The 13314-nt window shown below is 39.0% G+C and overlaps 1 protein-coding gene across 1 annotated transcript; it reads left to right on the top strand.

The window, feature by feature from the left end:
* Positions 1-2154: 2154 nt before the first annotated feature.
* On the top strand, positions 2155-12755 carry LOC121761146 (CASP-like protein 4A3). The gene is made up of 3 exons (XM_042156747.1): positions 2155-3210; positions 3629-3764; positions 12370-12755. Exons 1-3 carry the CDS (start codon positions 2507-2509, stop codon positions 12562-12564), a joined length of 1035 nt encoding a protein of 344 aa, XP_042012681.1. The 5' UTR covers positions 2155-2506; the 3' UTR covers positions 12565-12755.
* Positions 12756-13314: the final 559 nt, after the last annotated feature.

The raw sequence follows: 13314 nt of genomic DNA, 5'->3' as shown, positions 1-13314 counted from the left end.
CGGCCACAAAGGCGGCGGCCCAACGCTTATCCTTGAAGCGGTCGCCGACTACCGCCTATGGATTTGGCATGCATATTTCGGTGTTGTCGGATCCAACAACGACTTGAACGTGATCTATTCTTCACCACTCTTCAATGATGTTTTGAATGGTGTGGCACCGGTGGTTGACTTCATTGTCAACGGAAATCCATACCACATGGGTTACTATCTCGCCGATGGTATCTACCCAAGGTGGCCGACTTTCGTGAAGAGGCTCAGCAATCCGCAAGACACGAGACGGGTTCTTTTTGCGAAACGTCAAGAGTCTGCTTGGAAAGACGTCGAAAGAGATTTTGGGGTCCTTCAAGGCCGATTCAACATTGTGAAGGCCCCGTCTCGGCTGTGGTATTCTAAGAATATTTGCGACATCATGTACACGTGTATTATCTTGCACAATATGATTATAGCTGACGAAGGACCGATGACGACTAACTTTTACGACGAGGATGAAACCGGAAGCTCAATCGCAAGGTCTCCCCCACGCCGAGGTGTGCATACGATGGTGCGAGAGAGGATCGAAATAAGACACACAATGCGCGATATCAAAGCCCACATTGAGCTACAAGAAAACCTAATCAAACACATTTGGGCGAAATTCGGCGTAGTGGGTTTTTAAAATTTTATGAATTTAATTATGTAATTTTTAATTTTTAGGATTTGAATTATGTAATTTTTAATTTTTTTTAGTAATTTGTAATAGTATTCCGGGTATTTTTAATGCATTCTAATATTGTGGAAATATTTTTATTTAAATTGAATATTAGAATGGTGGGACCCTTGAGCATGTTCTTGCGGAATAGTGCGAGTGTTTTATTTTACTACTAAACTAGTAGTAGGATATTTGGAGTTATGCAATAATTTATAAAAAGTTATATTTGGCATGACTATAATCCAAAGTTTGGATCTAAAGACGTTTGACATTTGAGCTCCATCGTTCACCCTATATCTTAGTCTAATTTAAATTTCAATAATCAAATTAGAACAATATCATCAAAATTTGATTTGAAATAAAATTTGGAAATAAATGGACTCAACAACTTGTCAATAATCATACATCGTCTCAAATCAATTTTGATATGATTATCATCGTTTTTTTAAAGAACGACGCCACAAACGTGATAGATGAACGGTCTGATAAGTCGTGGATGGATTGAATGATATCACAAATAAATGTGGAAATATTTTAAAGGAAACCTTAATTGATAGAAAGAAAAAAATATCAAAGTTAATTCATACTATTAGTCAACAAATTTCCATCTATTTATTCTAATTAACTAAGAAAATAAATATAAAACAAAATAAAATAAGGGAGTTTCGAAAAATCTAATTTGTGTCCCTAATTGAGAAGTTATTTCGTCCTATCTTTGGCATCCATCGAATGTACAATTCGCATAATACAAACATAGTGATATTAAATTCTTTAAAAGTGAAATGGGATGTGTGTATGTTTATGCAATCGTTTTCAAAAGAAAAGGAATACAAATTTTCTAAGCTCCTAAATTTTTATATTCCATTTGACTAGTATTCCATTAGACTAGAGCTGACTAAGAAAAAATTAAAAATACTAAATATGGTCAATAATAAATAACCGAAGTTGTTTTTGTTTATCATTAATAAAGAGAGCAGTTGTCTAAGTAGGGAGTATATAATTTCAGAAGAAGATTATTGTTACTAGTTAGGTTGTCTTATTTGGCAATTGGCCCAATTTTTTTTCCAACATAAATTCAAAGAGATTAATAATTGTACCCTTGATATGTACTCCCTCCGTCCCCTCCGTCTGCGAATAGGAGTTCCATTTTTCTATTTGGTCCGTCCGCGAACAAGAGTCTCGGTTAGTAATTACTATAAATGGTAAAGAGACCACTTATTCCACTAACTCATTCCACCCAAATATCATTTAAAACTAATATGTACAAGTAGGACAACTATTCCACTAAGTTTCTTCCACCCACTTTTCATAACATTTCTTAAAACCCGTTCCGGAAAGAAATGAGACTCCTATTCGCACACACAGAGAGGGATTACATAAATTTTTTGTAGATATGTGTTACGTATTGTTTTACAAAGACTCATTTTCCATGTATAAATTCTTCGATAGTTGTAATGAATCCAAATTAGGGATATGGAAATAAATATTGACATTAGAAAGCAAATTTACGACGAATTCATGCAGCCGTCCAATCAAGTAAACAATCCGCGAAATATTTGCTGAGAATAATCCCTACTAAATCTTCACTCCTCTGTAGAACCCCAATAGACCGAATATCTCCAGACGACGCCATTTCAAACATCCAATAAAATAGTAGGACTGAAATCCTCACCCTCCTCTTTCACGCACCCCCTCAAAACACAATCTTTTACCTAACAATTCTTCAAAATCCATTTGTTTTGTTTCCTTCAAATTTCCTTTCCTTCCGATCACACGCCCTTTCACAAAAATTCCATAATCTCAAGATTCCTATTTTAAATGGAGAATCACGATTCGAGCAACAGCAATCGGCGGACTCTTCGCAGAAACAGCAACAGCCACATATCAATGTCGGACACCGAGTCAACAGCGAGTCACACCGACTCATTCCACTCGCCCCTCCGCTCCGACGACCCCGTTTTCCTCCCGGAAAACGACAATCCCGGCAACAAAACCAGCAAATCGCTCGTCCCAACCGAGAGATACTACTCCCCCGTGCCGTCGCCGGGAAAATCCAACTTCACCACGACATCGCCACTCGCCGCCGGGAAGGGTGGGCGCCGGCCATGGCCGCATTCGGAGAAACCCACCTCGGGAAACGGCGATAGGGGTGGGCGGAGGGAGAATTCGGCGGCGGAGAATCGGGAATTTGGGGGGAGGGGGAGTTCGCCGGTGATTTTGGGGCTGAATCGGCTGGTGAAGGAGGAGGCGCCGCGCGGGGTTAAGAAGGTGGGAGCGGTCGGCGGCGGCGGTGGTGGTACGGTGGAGGAAGGGTTTGTCGATGAGGTAGGTGGAGATAGGCGGTCGAGGGCTGCGGTGGAGAATATACTGCGGCGGTCGGAGAGGAGCAAGGAGCTGACGAAGGCGGCGTTGGTGGTGAGAGTGTTTGAGGCTCTTGCTTGTGTGATTTCCTTCAGTGTTATGGCTGCTGACAAAACGAAAGGCTGGAGTGGCGATTCGTTTGATCGATATAGAGAGTATAGGTAAGTCTTGTCATGATTACTTGTGATTAATAGTCATATAGAGAGTATAGGCAGGTCGTTTGGTTGTCATGATTACTTGTGATTAATAGTCATATGACTCATATCAAATCTTGGCTAACGAATTGAATGTTATAATTACGCTGTCCTTGATAAGACACAAGTTTCTTTAGGTTTTGGGGAGATTTAATGCCTTTCTTGTTTGGGTAAAAATTGTTTTGATCATGCTGATTTATTCAATTCTACTATTTTCTAATCTCAATTGTTGACAATGTTATTTTCTTGTTTTGCTCTTGCACAAGTCCATTTAATGCCATAGTATCTATTTAATGATTTGGCTTGTAATGCTCAATTTGATTGCATTTTGTGTTGGTATTATTCGATAAGGAGTACTAATGCAAAACTGTACTTTCATGTGCAGATATTGTCTTGTTGTAAATATCATCGGCTTCGTATATTCTGCTTTTCAAGTGTGCGATCTGGCATACCTTTTGGGCACGAAGAAGCACGTCATCTCTCACCATCTACGTTACTACTTTGATTTCTTCATGGATCAGGTTACTTATATTTATTTCAGCTTCAATACTCTTCTTGTTTAGCTTCAATTACATGGCATTGAGCTCATAAATAAGATTCTAAGTCACTTATCTAAAGTGACATTGTGTTAAGAGCCTCCTGCTCCTAACGGTGAATTCCGTTCGAATTCACAACTATAACACCACAATTCCGGCGCCCTCGTTTAAGGGTCAGCGGACAAACGATAGGGCTGGCGCGGAGGAGTCTCCGTCGGCAGCGTTGAGAGTTTAAATCCGTTGATTAATCCGGCGCCCAAGTCTTGGATCGGCGGTGATCTCCGGATATAGAGCTGGGCGCAAGAATGAATCTTGTAGGCAACGATAGATAATTTTGGATGCTTGATACTCCACAAGTGGGCAAACGATAATGATTTTATTAATTGATTGAATGAATAAAAAAGATAACAGTCTATCCTATTTATAATGCTACTGACTTAATGAACAAGAAAACAAAGATATAGAAAAAGATATGCTAAATCCCTATAATATCTAAACTAAATAATAATAATAGAGGCTCGTATCAACTCCCCCACGGTTAAAATCCACCTTGTCCTCAAGGTGGGAACCACAAAGCAAAAAGGAGAGTTGAAAGCAGAAGCTTCGGCGAGGCAACTCCTCCTGGATCAAACACATACCGAACAGATGAACGTCTCCCTTCTTCACTTCCATAAAAAATCAACCAAGGAGACCCAACTGTGTCGGAAAAATTCCTTGCCAAATCGAAAAGCTTGTCCTTGCCTCCCAGAATGCCCAAGCATGGCATGTCATTACTCGGAGGGATCAACCTTGCATCTTTGTCGAGCGATGTTGATCGATGATTCATACTTGGAACATCACCGACATTCAAATCCACATAGACACAAGCAATTACGGGCAAATCGGTGTAAGCACCATCTCCTTTCTTGCCCCAACCATTTCCAAGAACATTGTTGGATGACACTTGAACAACATTGAGTGAGGCGATGACCTTCTTCACTTCATCAGTGGAATCGTCCTCCTCTACATCGTCTAACAATGTGTTGGAATTTTAGTGTATTATATGAAAGTATTACTAAATACTTTATAATATATTAATGATATGATTTGCTGGTATTAAATGTATTAAGGTTATTATGAAACTCAGTATTTCATAATTCTGTTATACATTTAAATGACGTTAATTGTTTGGCAGTTAATAACAGTTTGTCATTAGCGCCAAAACTGCACAAAACAGTTACCCATTTTGGCGGTTAAATTAACTGTCATGGCAGTTAATTCTGTAGTGTTGTGTATAAATATAAACAGAAATTCTAAACTAAAAGATATAGATGAATTTAGTCTTATCCGATCATAGATTTTGTATCCACAAAATACTTGATCTGAAAGTGTTTTTCACACGATTCTAAATTATCCAAGTATTCAATCTCTTTAAAAACCTACATATATTCCTACAAAGATCAAGTAAATTGTACAAGATGACTGGAGGAGAAACTGTGAGAGACATGGCATCCAGAATCACAAGACTCGACAAGTTTGAAGGGGTAGATTTCAGAAGATGGCAGAAAAAGATGCACTTCTTTCTGACATCAATGAAGGTGGTGTATGTTCTGAGTACCCCGATGCCTGTGTCTAATGAAGGAGAAGAAGAAACCCTGGAACATACCAGAAGGAGAAAGAAGTGGGAAACTGATGACTACACATGCTTAGGGCACATCTTGACTGGTATGAATGATTCCCTGTTCGACATCTATCAAAATGCAGAATCTGCCAAGGAACTTTGGGATTCTTTGGAAGCCAAATACATGGCTGAAGATGCTTCAAGCCGGAAATTCCTTGTGAGTGATTTCAATAACTACAAAATGATAGACTCAAGGCCAGTTATGGAACAATACAATGAACTACTCCGGATTCTGGGACAGTTTGAACAACACCACATGAAAATGGATGAATCCATTTCTGTTTCCAGTGTGATTGACAAACTGCCCCCATCTTGGAGGGACTTTAAACACACCCTTAAACATCAAAAGGAAGAACTTTCCTTGGTCCAATTGGGCAGCCATCTCAGAATTGAAGAATCCTTAAGGAATCAAGAGAAAGGAAAACCCAACGATAAGGGTGTGGCTGTTAATCCATCTGTTAACATGATGGATACTGGTAACAAGTCCAAAGGCAAAAGAAAGGGCAACTTTGGTGACAATTACACAAACAAGAAATCCAAATTTACTTGTTGGAAATGTGGAAAGGAGGGTCACTTTAAGAAGGACTGCAGAAGTGGTAAAAAGAACAAGAAGAATGGTGCAAGTTCTAGTAGAACCAAACCTGACAACTCTGGATCACAAGATCCGGATGCACAAAAGGGTATGGTTTTACCTTATCTTAATATTCCTAATTTAAACCAAATTTCTGAAACATCAACTGCAACTTATTTGCAGGATGATGAGAACAATTGGTGGGTTGATTCAGGGGCCACAAGTCATGTTTGCAAGGATAGAAGGTGGTTCACATCATTGCAAACTAATGTGGATGGGTCTGAAGTTAGAATGGGCAACAGGACTTCTGAATCAATTGAAGGAATAGGAAATATTAAGATAGTATTTACTTCTGGAAACTGTTTACTGTTAAGAAATGTATTGTATGTACCTAATGTTAGGAAAAACTTGCTGTCTAGTCCGGTTCTAAATAACCTTGGATATAAACAAGTTATTGAATCTAATAAATATGTATTATCTAAGCATGGTGTATTTGTTGGCTTTGGATATTTATGTGATGGAATGTTTAGGCTGAATCTTAATTTACCATTTAAAGACAAAAATGCCCTTGTCATCACTTCTAGTAATTCTCCAAACTCTAAGCTTTGGCATGAAAGACTAGGACATGTGCACTATAAAAGAATTGTAGAAATGTCCAAAAACAGTCTTATTCCTGCATTTACTGTCAACAATGACAGATGTAAAACATGCATGTTAACCAAAATAACCAGGCTCCATTTAAGGATGTTGTTAGGGAATCTAAACCTTTGCAATTAATCCACAGTGATTTATGTGACTTTCACTCAACCCCATCTATGGGAAATAAAAGGTATGTCATTACTTTCATAGATGATTCAACTAGGTACTGTTATGTATATCTTCTAAACACCAAAGATGAGGCTTTGGACAAATTTAAGATATACAAAACAGAGGTTGAACTCCAAAAGGGTGAGATGATTAAAGTGTTTAGATCAGATAGGGGAGGTGAGTATTATGACCCTGAATACTTTCAATCAGTTGGAATAATACATCAAGTAACAGCCCCATATACCCCACAACAAAATGGAATTTCAGAAAGGAAAAATAGAGTGCTAAAGGAAATGGTAAACTCTATGCTTTCTTATTCTGGTTTAAATGAAGGATTTTGGGGAGAAGCTATGTTAACAGCCTGTTACATTTTAAATAGGGTACCAAACAAGAAAAGTAAGGCAACTCCCTATGAATTATGGTTTGGAAAACCTCCAAACCTGAGTTACTTTAAGGTTTGGGGCTGCAGGGCTGTAGTCAGGTTAAATGATCCTAAAAGAAAAACCTTAGGTGAAAAAGGAATTGACTGCATTTTCATTGGATATGCACAACATTCTAAAGCTTATAGGTTCTTTGTCCTAGAACCAAACAAAGTTGTTCCTGTGAATTCTGTTATGGAATCCAGAGATGCTATATTTGATGAAAATAGATTCACTTCTATTTCAAGACCTAAGGATTTAAACCCAATTCAAGAAAACAGAATGTTGAATGATCAACAAGATTCTGATGAACCTTCTACTCAGCATTGGGTAAGAAGAAGTGTAAGACCAAGGAAACCTGTGGGCATGGATGGAAATTTTCAGCTCCATTTGATTGAAGGATCGAGAGATGAGATTCAATCTCAGTACTTCTATTGTTTCAACATAGAAGAAGATCCTAAGACATTCAATGAAGCTATGAATTCTAGAGATGTGTCATTTTGGAAGGAAGCCATTGATGATGAAATGGATTCCATTCTGCAAAATAACACATGGGAATTGACTGATTTACCCCTTGGTTGTAAACCTCTGGGATGTAAATGGATTTTCAAGAAGAAAATGAAAACTGATGGGTCAATTGATAAATTCAAGGCAAGGCTTGTGATTCAAGGTTTTAGACAAAAGGAGGGCATAGATTATTTTGACACCTATGCACCTGTAGCTAGGATTTCAACCATAAGGCTGCTAGTAGCTATGGCTGCTATTCATAAACTTTTAATCCATCAAATGGATGTAAAGACAGCATTTTTAAATGGAGACTTGAATGAAGAAATCTACATGAAACAGCCTGAAGGATTTATACTTCCTGGTAATGAATACAAAGTGTGCAAATTGGTAAAATCCTTGTATGGATTGAAACAAGCACCTAAGCAATGGCATCAAAAGTTTGATGACACTGTTTTATCAAATGGATTCACACTGAAACAAGCAGATAAATGTGTTTATTCCAGATTTGACAAATCAGGAAATGGGGTCATCATTTGTCTTTATGTTGATGACATGCTCATCTTTGGAACCAGTCAAGATCAGATTGATCAAACCAAAGATTTTCTATCTTCTAAGTTTTCTATGAAAGACTTAGGAGAGGCAGAGGTCATTTTGGGAATAAGGATCAAAAGAAATTCCTCTAAGGAGATTTCTATCTCTCAATCTCACTATATTGAGAAGGTGTTGAAGAAATTCAATCATGGTGACTGTGCACCCGTTAGTACACCTATTGATCCCAATATCAAATTATTGCCAAACAAAGGCAATGCAATTTCGCAATTGGAATACTCAAAGGCCATTGGCTGTCTGATGTATGCAATGATTAGTACAAGGCCTGATATTGCATTTGCAGTGGGAAAATTGAGTAGGTATACTCATAATCCTAGCATTCATCACTGGCAGGCCATAAGGAGGGTGTTTAAGTATTTGAAAGGAACACAGAATTATTGCTTGGCTTACAATGAATTTCCGTCTGTTTTAGAAGGATATTCGGATGCTAGTTGGATTACTAACTTAGAAGATCATTCCTCAACAAGTGGATGTATATTTCTACTTGGAGGAGGAGCAATCTCTTGGGCATCAAAGAAGCAAACATGCATAACAAATTCAACCATGGAGTCTGAATTTGTTGCATTAGCAGCAGCAGGCAAAGAGGCTGAGTGGTTAAGGAATTTAATCTATGAAATTCCTCTGTGGCCAAAACCTATCTCACCTATATCCATGAGGTGTGATAGTGCTGCTACATTGGCTAAGGTATATAGTCAAGTTTACAATGGCAAGTCTAGACATTTAGGTGTTAGACATAGCATGGTTAGGGAATTGATCACGAATGGTGTGATATCAGTAGAATTTGTTGGGACTCAACAAAATCTGGCAGATCATCTAACCAAGGGTTTAGCAAGAGACTTAGTGCACAAGTCTGCTAAAAGGGTGGGTTTAAAGTCCATATAATTCTAATGTTTGGATACCCAATTTCCTTTTAACTAAATGTTAAATGTGAAATTCAATGTGGAAAGCCAAACAGTAGGATTTGACACATGTTTAATCACTCAAGGTATGTGTTTACAACTGTCAGCATAACTGAGGTTGAAGTTTCACTTCTTAATAATCTTTTGACAAGTGTTTTGGCAGAACAAGATGAAAAGATTACCTATATGAACATGGAATCCAAGTTGTTCCAGTAAAGCTTTGGACTTAGCTTTATACATGTTCATTGAAGGATAAGGACACTAGACTTGTTTTAAATAAGTGTCATGTTTAGATTTTAGTTTGAAAATTGTGTGTATGTTAAATCTGATATTCAATGTAATAATAAGAGTTCAATTCTCAGAACACTCTTATATTCGAATATTTGTATATTAACATGCTAAGATGAAAATTCAATCCTTAGGATATTTTCATTTATGCACAATTTTATTTTCTGTTTTGTTTTATGGTAACACTAAAATGGGGGAGGAATGTTGGAATTTTAGTGTATTATATGAAAGTATTACTAAATACTTTATAATATATTAATGATATGATTTGCTGGTATTAAATGTATTAAGGTTATTATGAAACTCAGTATTTCATAATTCTGTTATACATTTAAATGACGTTAACTGTTTGGCAGTTAATAACAGTTTGTCATTAGCGCCAAAACTGCACAAAACAGTTACCCATTTTGGCGGTTAAATTAACTGTCATGGCAGTTAATTCTGTAGTGTTGTGTATAAATATAAACAGAAATTCTAAACTAAAAGATATAGATGAATTTAGTCTTATCCGATCATAGATTTTGTATCCACAAAATACTTGATCTGAAAGTGTTTTTCACACGATTCTAAATTATCCAAGTATTCAATCTCTTTAAAAACCTACATATATTCCTACACAATGCATCTTCCTCCTTCTGTTTACTCATATCGGGGCTGCACGGTGGGTAGATTTCATCAAAAAATGAAACTTGTTGGTCTTCGAGTCTGCCATCTCTACCTTCCATAGATCCCCGATTCTCATTAGGCAAGCCACGATCCATGAGTTTCTTTGCTACTGTCTCTAATATGGAGTTCTGTGAATCACAACGCTCCTCCTCTAATATGGAGTCCTCTGAATCACAAAGCTCTGCATTTAATATGGAGTCCTCTGAATCACAAAGCTCCTCGTCGCCGTCTCGTGTTGGCGAATGAATGTGAGTAACGACCTCTCCATAACATCTGCCCTCATCGACCTCACTCCAAAAGCGATGGGGCAGTGGAGGCTACGGCAAAGGTCGGAATTTTACAAACCCACGAACAATGGGATCCACATTTGTTGGTGGTTCATGTGATGAGTAGTCCAATGTGGGGACACATCTCGATGGAAGCTGAGAAAGGGGCTGCGAAGAGGAGACCCCTAGCTGCCCTCGAGGCCCCCGATTCTGCCAAGGCCGACGCAAACTCGTAGGCGATGTCGATGGCTGGCCACAACCTACCTGAATGTCTGCTAACTCCAACGTTAAGGCCATCGCGGCTGCAAGCGACGAGGGGCGATGTAACTGCAGACGCTCCTGCATGTCTGGTTTAAGGCCTGCGACAAAGAGTGTGAATAACTCCGATTCCGGGACCCCTTGCACCCTGTTGAGGTACCTATTGAAAGTATCATGATATTCCCGCACTGTTCCTGTCTGAGTAAGCTTGGCGAGAAGGCCATAATAATTCTTAAAACTCTGCCCATCAAAACGATGCCGTACATCTTCCAAGAAATCCTGCCACGCGATAAAATAGTTGTTTGTGCAATAATTGAAAACCCACTCCGCTGCCGGCGGATCACACAACATTACGGCGTAGTGCAGGCGCTCAGCGTCGGGCATCATAACGTGGTCGAAGTAGTACTGAACCCTCGACACCCAATTAGTAGCGTCCGATCCATTGAATCGAGGTGGGTGCATCTTAACCCTCTGAGGTTTCTCATAGCCCGCAACGTGGGACTTGTAACGATGCAGTGGGTCCCAACACGTAGCGGGGCGGGCGAAATTGTGATGTCTTTCCCCTTGAAATTCCCAGCCATGGCCTATACGGCTCTTTTCCTCGCGACGCGGCCCTTCTAGGAAACCAAGATTAGGGTTTCTCGGCTGAAACCCTTTCTCCCGCGGTCTCCTTCTTCTATTATCGTCCCATGGTGGTTCATCCCCATCGTTGAACCCTAACGGCACGTCAGAGTCGCGTGTTATCGCAGGAGCTAGATTCTCGAATTTTCGATCTGCCTCCTCCCTCCATACGTCGAATTGATCAAGTTTTTCCAGAACCCGATCCAATTTGCTGCCTACGTGATCATCGTGATGGGTCTCTTCCATTGTGCGACCCTCTATGTCACCGTCGTCCCCTGACGATCGGTAGTTCCCGCTACCATCGCGGTGGCCTCCGAAGGGTGGACGACCTCCGAACCTGTTAACCGGGTACGAATCGTTCCGATTTTGTCCCCAAACTGATTTTCCGTTGTTGTTGTAACGCTTCATGAGTACTAGATGAAAGCACCAGTTGTTAAGAGCCTCCTGCTCTTAACGGTGAATTCCGTCCGAATTCACAACTATAACACCACAATTCTGGCGCCCTCGTTTAAGGGTCGGCGGACAAACGATAGGCTGGCGCGGAGGAGTCTCCGTCGGCAGCGTTGAGAGTTTAAATCCGTTGATTAATCCGGTGCCCAAGTCTTGGGTCGGCGGTGATCTCCGGAGTTAGAGCTGGGCGCAAGAATGAATCTTGTCAGCAACGATAGATAATTTTGGATGCTTGATACTCCACAAGTGGATAAACGATAATGATTTTATTAATTGATTGAATGAATAAAAAAGATAACAGTCTATCCTATTTATAATGCTACTGACTTAATGAACAAGAAAACAAAGATATAGAAAAAGATATGCTAAATCCCTATAATATCTAAACTAAATAATAATAATAGAGGCTCGTATCACATTGTCGATATTGCTCTCTGTTTTACAATTTCAAGCATTATCAAGAACAAGCTTTGCCTGTTATATATGTCAATTAGATTGAATTGTTCATGTTTAATTCGAGTGTAATCATATATGAGTATTCTCACGCAAGATATTTGTGCCTTCTTCAGATTTTGGCCTATCTTATAATGTCAGCATCCTCAGCGGCTGCTACAAGGGTTACAGATTGGATAACAAACTGGGGGAAAGACGAGTTCACGTTGATGGCCAGCGCCTCAATTGCAGTGTCGTTCTTGGCTTTCATCGCCTTCGCCATCAGTTCACTCATATCTGGTAACAACCTCTGCAACAGGGATTCAACTTGATCACTCTATTAGTGAGGAGAATGCTGTACAAAGGCAGTGATAGGTAGTACTTGTGTAGGCATTATTTTTTCTAAGTATGTTTCAATATAATATTTATCTAATAAAATAGATTATTCCGGTAATGATGATGAGCCTCATGAACTCTCTATAACTTTTTTTTATAAGCAAATGAATATAAACTTATTGAAAAACTGCTCTCAATATCTTCTTCTCACTCTGTGTTGGCTGAGAGATAATGTTACGTACCATCAAAATTCTAAAAAAAATAAAAATAGAGGTGGGCTTAAGCCCTCCCTAGATCCATGGTATTAATGATTACACGAGAACGATAACGGGTTTGAGTCAAGTAACGGTTGGTGTCTCCTCTATTGATGAAGTAATTTATGTTGAGATTGCACATCTTGGAAACATTGTTCCGAGCCTTGTCGGTTATCCGCAGACCATTCCACACCAACGCTTATGTTCGACGACAACGAGTTTTTTTTTTATATTTTATGAAATTTTGGATTTTCGTTCAATTTGGATCAGATGCATTGTTAAAATTTTGGGTTCGGTTTTTTGAACAATTTGGTTTAGTTATTAATTTTTCATAAAAAATCAGATTTTTGGACCTATCAACCTTTGCTGCATAATATTGATAGGAAATAGTATAATTGGGCTCTTAGTGAAACTTCATCTTCTATACCTTCTCAAAGAATGTGTTTGGCCCAAATGCACTACCATCTTATCCTCAATGTTGTAACAACGTTC

Source organism: Salvia splendens, chromosome 13, assembly GCF_004379255.2.
Source record: "Salvia splendens isolate huo1 chromosome 13, SspV2, whole genome shotgun sequence".
NCBI classification, from domain to species: domain Eukaryota; kingdom Viridiplantae; phylum Streptophyta; class Magnoliopsida; order Lamiales; family Lamiaceae; genus Salvia; species Salvia splendens.
Note: the sequence above shows the minus strand (reverse complement) of the source record. Positions and strands in the feature narration are given on the sequence as shown.

Bases quoted from the DNA above. Each gene is read 5' to 3' on its own strand.
- LOC121761146 (XM_042156747.1), top strand. From the start codon at position 2,507: ATGGAGAATCACGATTCGAGCAACAGCAATCGGCGGACTCTTCGCAGA. The intron at 3,211-3,628 runs GTAAGTCTTGTC...TTTCATGTGCAG, and splicing joins GATCGATATAGAGAGTATAG to ATATTGTCTTGTTGTAAATA. The intron at 3,765-12,369 runs GTTACTTATATT...TGCCTTCTTCAG, and splicing joins TTGATTTCTTCATGGATCAG to ATTTTGGCCTATCTTATAAT.